The sequence below is a fragment of the Hippocampus comes genome, unplaced genomic scaffold, assembly GCF_001891065.2.
Source record: "Hippocampus comes isolate QL1 unplaced genomic scaffold, H_comes_QL1_v1.1 scaffold72, whole genome shotgun sequence".
Taxonomy (NCBI): Eukaryota; Metazoa; Chordata; class Actinopteri; order Syngnathiformes; family Syngnathidae; genus Hippocampus; species Hippocampus comes.
In genome coordinates, this window is record NW_017806030.1 from 888,720 (window position 1) to 896,619 (window position 7,900).

Consider the following 7,900-nt stretch of genomic DNA (forward strand, 5'->3'; position numbering starts at 1 on the left):
TTGCACTACTTAATGTCCATATGTTGGTATGCTCCCTAATTCCTTAGGTGTCCCTGCTTTCCTTGTGCTGGCTGTGACTGGCCTGTCTCCTTATGACGAGGAGGTCTCGTTCAGTCACGTGACACTGCTGGGAGCAGAAGGGGAAAGCCTGAAGAAGGTCTTGCTGAACTCCTCCTCCTCTTCGTCCTCTGTGTTGTCGAGCTATGCCACGGTAGATCTGATTGGCTGGGTGGAATCAATTCCGAGAGCTCCCTTCTGTGTCCGCCTCACGGGCCGAGACGGCGGGGGAAACAAGCTGGAAAGGGTCGCCACGGAAATGGTGCAGCCCACTCGTGTTCAGATACAGGCAAGTAAGGAGCCACGATGCTGCCACAAGACGCTGTGATGTGGCGTACAAATAACCAGAGCATCAGCTATTTCCATATTTAAATTGTTTATAGGAGTAGCATGGGACCTTTAAAACTTGTTTTGCTTTCTCCTTTTTCTCTCTCTTTAGGTCCTTTCCACACCCGCTCTGGTACCTGGTCACAGCACCACTGTAGATTTCAACATCCTGAACCACGGCCCGGACAGACTCTTCAGTCTGACAGCTGAGGATGATTCTGGATATCTCCACACGAAAGGACCTCACAGGTAACCCCTCTTGACCAGGGGCCACCAACATGGTGACATGGACAACAGGTAATCCCACAGGCATTACATGAGTAGCCCGCAGGCCTGTTCTAAAAATAGCTCACCAGTGATGGGACATTGTGATTTTCTCGGAATGTTGCAGAAGATATCATTTCAAAACATTGGCGGAGATCTACAGAAATAACATGTTCTATATTTAGCGTTTTCCAAATTATTGTGATAAATTATGAACATGATCAGTGTCTTCACACAAATAAATATCATTAACTATCCATCCATTTCCCGATGCGCTTTATCCTCACAAGGGTCGCAGGGGGAGCTGGAGCCCATAAAGTGACAAAAATGATCACTTTGATCAACAAAACAATGTGTTTGTTAAATTAAAAACTGCATGATACATATCAGCATGGTGAAGAAATATTTTTAGTTGGATACGAAAACATTGGCGGAGATCTACAGAAATAATATGTTCTGTATTTCGCGTTTTCCAAATTATTGTGATAAATTATGAACATGATCAGTGTCTTCACACAAATAAATATCATTAACTATCCATCCATTTCCCGATCCGCTTTATCCTCACAAGGGTCGCGGGGGGCTGCTGGAGCCTATAAAGTGACAAAAATGATCATGTACGACCGGGCCGGGCCCCAAGACCTTAAGAGTTTTCTAAATTGCCTTGGCTCCACAGGCGAACAACAGCACCATCTAGTGGGATACTACTGTAAAACTATTTACTGAAGACAACCAGTATGACAGTAACTGTAATAAAAGGTAACTAACTTTTCATAGATTCATGTCACTGCTGTGTGCAGAAGTCGGTCCGGTGTATGAGACTGATGACCCGAACCAGTTTATGGAGCACATGGAGAACTTGATGGCCCTTGGAGGAGGAGATGAACCAGAGATGTGCTTAACAGCCATTCAGGTGTGCATGTGTGCGTGTCTGTGCGTGTGTGTGTGTGTGTGTGTGTGTGTGTGTGTGTGTGTGTACTAATTGTTGCACGTTTCTAGTTGGCCCTCACTCACAGCCCACCACTCTCAGAGATCTTTGTGTTCACCGATGCCTCCCCCAAGGACGCTCACCTGTTTGACGTGGTGAAGGCCCTCGCACTTACCAAACAGAGCAAAGTAAGACAATTTGTGAACCCTCTGGACCAAGGGTGTCAAACTAATTTTTGTCACATTTGTCACATTTTTGTTACCGTTTTCCTTGGAGGACGCGACAGTGACGTGCAAAGTCGAAATGTCAACCTTAACTGAGCATCAATCAGACCTTCAAATAAATATCAAGATGCAGTATTTATAATTTTTTTAAAGGAAAAACAATTAGATACTTTGTTCATTTAATTATTTCCATATTCATGCTGTAAGCAAAAGGTGCATTATCTACAGCCCCAGCACAGAAAACGCTGCCCCTATCTAACAACAATTCAAATGAATCCAAACATGGTATGAAACCTTCTTGCAGGTGGGATGAGACCTTTCGTGTAAGCCATGATGTCAGAAGGAAGACAAAGAAGAATGCAAGACAATGAACGGAGCACGCACCGGTTTACGCTTGCTTACCTTCTCCTCCTGGCTTCACCGTGCACATGCTTCCTCCCCAACTTCTGGTCACGGGTATTGACGCTGTCCTGGGACTCGTACACACACCAGTACATCACTGAGCAGGCCATCCTCAATGTGACCCTGGACACTCTGCAACAGCACCAAGGTCACCATGATGAGAAAAAGGTGAAACGGAACATTCATTGTAATTCGGTGAGAAAAAAAATTAACGTTTTTGTATTTTTATATTTGGCCTCCTTTTCAGGACAGACTGGGACGAAGCTTCTGGAGGGCTGTGGGGGAGGTGGTTCACTCCAATGCTGAAATGGACTTCCTGAGCTCCACTAGGTCTGACCCCGTGTACCACTTTGATTCCGAGCGGGTTGAGAGCGCAGTGGCAATGCTGCGACAGTTCTGGGCTCATACTCTGCTGTCAGTGCGGGCCAATGAGTACCAAAGTGCTCGTCACAGCTTGGGACAACTATTTCACTCCCTGCAGGTACACAACAACAACAGCTAAAAATATATCGAAAGAAGATTCGACATGTTTATTATTATTATTTTTAATTTATTTATTCTTATTTTTTAACACAAGGACTTCTACAGTCACAGTAACTGGGTGGAGATGGGCCAGCGCTCCATTTACCTCCACTTGCTTCAGCCAAAGGAGCCAGCTATCCCTGTAGCTGAAGGTGATGCAGACTTATACAGTATCTACATTATCTTTACAATGTTTCTCTTGTTTGGTCTTTCTGTAATGCATTCATGTGCAGGTTGACGAAAAGTCTTGCCAGAACTATCGAATAAGAATCATGATTTGTCAGCAGAAAGGCAGTTAGAGGGGATGGAGAGAGATAAATAGACACAAAAAGATCTTAAAGACTAGAGGAAATGTAGACACAAGGCATTACGAGACATCTTTAGATGTCAAATATCTCCAGACAGAAAGTCAATCTAATGCGATTTTTTTGTATTTAATCGAGGGGCGAGCGGCACGCTGGGGACTGTTTAGCATGTCTGCCTCACAGTGCCAAAGTTGTGGGTTCAATTCTGGCCGACTGCCCAAAGAGAGCTAGGATAAGCTCCTGACCACACAAACGAAGAAAAGTAGTACAGTATTGCGCCCTCTGGTGGTGAAGATCATTGTAACGTGACAACTAACCTTTGTGTCACAACCCCTGGTCCTCCCCTATCTGGGCCCTCAGAGTATTTTCATCCATCCATCCATTTTCCGATCCGCTTTATCCTCACAAGGGTCGCGGGGGGTGCTGGAGCCTATCCAAGCCATCTTCAGGCAGTAGGCAGGGGACACCCTGAACCGGTTGCCAGCCAATCGCAGGGCACACAGAGACGAACAACCATCCCCGCTCACACGCACACCTCCACACAGGAAGGCCGCAGCTGGGATCGAACGCACGGCCTCTCCACTCTGAGATCGATGCTCTAACCACTGGCCCACCGGACTGGCCCGAGTGTTTGCAATCCAAACAATTGTGTAAAAAAAGTCAGAAAAACTTTCATAACAATGAGCATTTGTACAGTTTCATCATTTCCTTGTACATTCAAAGCCCCTCAGAGAACTGCATGCATGAAAAGTGACTGGTGGCAAGCATAGGAAAACAATCCCTTGTTGGTCCTTTTGTGTCTTCTCCACAGGTGACACACCCACCTGCATGGAGTGCTTTAGCGCCACCTGTCGAAATAACCTCCTTCCAAGATTGACAAGTACACAGAGGGACTCACAGCTGCTCACAACTGGCTACTTCAGCACATTCCCTCCAAAACCTAAAGGTATGCAAGTAAAAGTAAAACAGATATATATTTTTTTGGTACCCAAAAAGTACTAAACATGGATTTTCACCTCCTTTAACCATCTGAACAACAACAATGTTGCTCTGTTACAAATTAGATTATCTTGGAGGGGTTACCAATGTGGTGCCTGCGGGTACCAGGTAGTCCCCAAAGACTACGTGATGAGCCCGCACGCCTTGATTAGTATGGGTATGAAAAAGGTTGTTTTTTTTAGGAGAAACACAAACATGCAACTTGTTGGTCAGGCAAATGCAGTCACGGAGGTATGCTGGACAGTAGCCGCACTATGGGGGCCAAAGGGGGCATTAACAAAGACAGCACATCACCTCTCTTCTCCCCTCATCATTACCTCCACGCGGAAGCAGCCAAGCTGGCCTCCGAAGATACTCTGACTGTACTGAGAGATCTCAGGGACACAGTGGGGCACAAGACCTTTCTCAGGTGGGAATACAGAAATATAATACAAAACCATGCCGGGTAAATAATCAATGGTGAGAACTAGTAATAAATATTTCGCAACTGCGCTTGAATATACAGGTACTTTCATCTGTTTACTGCAAAGGTTTTGAATGTTGATTTTGATCAAAAACTAAAAAGTCAATGTGAGAGGAAAAAAAATCTCTTGTCTCTTAAGCTAAATAAAGTCCATGAAATCCTTCTTGATTTTATTTTATTTTTTTAATCAAGCTTCCTACAACCTCCACAGGCTTTTTAGCGTGAAGCAGGCACCCGCTCTGGTTTTTGTCATTGACACCACAGGGAGCATGTTTGAGGAAATCACAGCGGCTCGAATGCGGGCTTACTCCATCATTCAGAACCGAGCAGACCTTTCTGGCCGACCTGGAAGCTTCTTGCTGGTACCCTTCCATGACCCCGGTGAGGAAGCACCGCAAGGATAATGCCCATAGTTGTTTTGTACCTTTCTTTTCATGTGGCCCAAAAGTGGTTTAAAAATTCAAACAAAATTATGTAAAAATGTTATCCGTCTGCCCTTTGGCCTTACCAATAAAAAGGGAATCATAAAAAAATAGCTCCTTAAAAACACATGTGAATATAGGTAAAGTGGCAAATCATAATTATGTAGAGGACATCATATCCAAAGGGAAATTTGTTTTAAAATTCGACAAAATTGGGGAAGTCAATTAGAGTCACAGAAAGGATTGTGTTCAACTTTTAAAGTTCTACTATATTCTTATCCTTATTCATGTCACTGGAAACCAATTATTTATTACATCTGTCCTCAACAGAGGCTATGTTTTTGTGGCTGCTGTTTGTTTGTCAACAGGATTCATCCATAAAACCAGACGGAGTACTTCATTTTTGACCACAACACAATTAGAGATTCCAAAATGAATAAAACTGAAGAAATGTAACTTATTTAGTCCTTCTGTACGACCGGGCCGGGCCCCAAGACCTTAAGAGTTTTCTAAATTGCCTTGGCTCCACAGGCGAACAACAGCACCATCTAGTGGGATACTACTGTAAAACTATTTACTGAAGACAACCAGTATGACAGTAACTGTAATGAAGGTAACAAACTATTCATAGATTCATGTCACTGCTGTGTGCAGAAGTCGGTCCGGTGTATGAGACTGATGACCCGAACCAGTTTATGGAGCACATGGAGAACTTGATGGCCCTTGGAGGAGGAGATGAACCAGAGATGTGCTTAACAGCCATTCAGGTGTGCATGTGTGCGTGTCTGTGCGCGTGCGCGCGCGTGTGTGTGTGTGTGTGTGTGTGTGTGTGTGTGTGTGTGTGTGTGTGTGTGTGTGTGTACTAATTTGCGCGTTGCTATTGCATTGCACATGTATGGTTGGATGTTGCAACACAAGACTATTCAACATTCACATTCATATGCTAATGCATGTATATACATATTATATATAATATATAATATGTATATACACGCACCCATTTATTTGTCAGAAGTCTTTATTTGTGTGAATTTAATGATGATATAGCTCAACTGTAATGAGCATAATTATGTGACAGCTATGAATTATTTTTTTTTAAACATCCTTTGAATTAATGTTATTTCGTAACAATTATCAAATGGCAAATAACATGAATACAAACATGCTTTACTGAGCTATTTTTTAATCCACAATATTTGAGTTTTTAAAAATTATTAATTTATGATAAAGACTAAAACACCAAGAGCATAAACAGGTGTGCCGCTGCAGGTGGAGCCCTACAGTGCCACCTGTTAGTCACAAACAGAACCGCGACAGTGACGTGCAAAGTCGAAATGTCAACCTTAACTGAGCATCAATCAGACCTTCAAATAAATATCAAGATGCAGTATTTATAATTTTTTTAAAGGAAAAACAATTAGATACTTTGTTCATTTAATTATTTCCATATTCATGCTGTAAGCAAAAGGTGCATTATCTACAGCCCCAGCACAGAAAACGCTGCCCCTATCTAACAACAATTCAAATGAATCCAAACATGGTATGAAACCTTCTTGCAGGTGGGATGAGACCTTTCGTGTAAGCCATGATGTCAGAAGGAAGACAAAGAAGAATGCAAGACAATGAACGGAGCACGCACCGGTTTACGCTTGCTTACCTTCTCCTCCTGGCTTCACCGTGCACATGCTTCCTCCCCAACTTCTGGTCACGGGTATTGACGCTGTCCTGGGACTCGTACACACACCAGTACATCACTGAGCAGGCCATCCTCAATGTGACCCTGGACACTCTGCAACAGCACCAAGGTCACCATGATGAGAAAAAGGTGAAACGGAACATTCATTGTAATTCGGTGAGAAAAAAAATTAACGTTTTTGTATTTTTATATTTGGCCTCCTTTTCAGGACAGACTGGGACGAAGCTTCTGGAGGGCTGTGGGGGAGGTGGTTCACTCCAATGCTGAAATGGACTTCCTGAGCTCCACTAGGTCTGACCCCGTGTACCACTTTGATTCCGAGCGGGTTGAGAGCGCAGTGGCAATGCTGCGACAGTTCTGGGCTCATACTCTGCTGTCAGTGCGGGCCAATGAGTACCAAAGTGCTCGTCACAGCTTGGGACAACTATTTCACTCCCTGCAGGTACACAACAACAACAGCTAAAAATATATCGAAAGAAGATTCGACATGTTTATTATTATTATTTTTAATTTATTTATTCTTATTTTTTAACACAAGGACTTCTACAGTCACAGTAACTGGGTGGAGATGGGCCAGCGCTCCATTTACCTCCACTTGCTTCAGCCAAAGGAGCCAGCTATCCCTGTAGCTGAAGGTGATGCAGACTTATACAGTATCTACATTATCTTTACAATGTTTCTCTTGTTTGGTCTTTCTGTAATGCATTCATGTGCAGGTTGACGAAAAGTCTTGCCAGAACTATCGAATAAGAATCATGATTTGTCAGCAGAAAGGCAGTTAGAGGGGATGGAGAGAGATAAATAGACACAAAAAGATCTTAAAGAAATTTTTACAACAGACCTGTGGGCAACTCATGCGGTCCCGTGGGCAACACTTTGGTGACCCTGCGACTGACAGTAATTCTCAAAGTGAATTTGCGGGATTCACCAAAGAATGGCGAGCGGCACGCTGGGGACTGTTTAGCATGTCTGCCTCACAGTGCCAAAGTTGTGGGTTCAATTCTGGCCGACTGCCCAAAGAGAGCTAGGATAAGCTCCTGACCACACAAACGAAGAAAAGTAGTACAGTATTGCGCCCTCTGGTGGTGAAGATCATTGTAACGTGACAACTAACCTTTGTGTCACAACCCCTGGTCCTCCCCTATCTGGGCCCTCAGAGTATTTTCATCCATCCATCCATTTTCCGATCCGCTTTATCCTCACAAGGGTCGCGGGGGGTGCTGGAGCCTATCCAAGCCATCTTCAGGCAGTAGGCAGGGGACACCCTGAACCGGTTGCCAGCCAATCGCAG

General features: G+C 44.0%; 1 protein-coding gene across 1 annotated transcript in view; it reads left to right on the forward strand.

Annotated features, from left to right (window-relative positions):
* Positions 1 to 2,073: 2,073 nt before the first annotated feature.
* vwa7 (von Willebrand factor A domain containing 7) overlaps positions 2,074 to 7,900 on the forward strand; it is a 12,616-nt gene continuing 6,789 nt past the window's right edge. Inside the window, exons 1-11 of the mRNA XM_019892662.1 lie at positions 2,074 to 2,370; positions 2,450 to 2,683; positions 2,780 to 2,876; positions 3,841 to 3,975; positions 4,242 to 4,437; positions 4,703 to 4,872; positions 5,568 to 5,688; positions 6,473 to 6,491; positions 6,661 to 6,738; positions 6,818 to 7,051; positions 7,148 to 7,244. Of these exons, the coding sequence (XP_019748221.1) occupies positions 2,131 to 2,370; positions 2,450 to 2,683; positions 2,780 to 2,876; positions 3,841 to 3,975; positions 4,242 to 4,437; positions 4,703 to 4,872; positions 5,568 to 5,688; positions 6,473 to 6,491; positions 6,661 to 6,738; positions 6,818 to 7,051; positions 7,148 to 7,244 (1,621 nt within the window). The 5' untranslated portion in view covers positions 2,074 to 2,130. The remainder of the gene's footprint in view (positions 2,371 to 2,449; positions 2,684 to 2,779; positions 2,877 to 3,840; positions 3,976 to 4,241; positions 4,438 to 4,702; positions 4,873 to 5,567; positions 5,689 to 6,472; positions 6,492 to 6,660; positions 6,739 to 6,817; positions 7,052 to 7,147; positions 7,245 to 7,900) is intronic.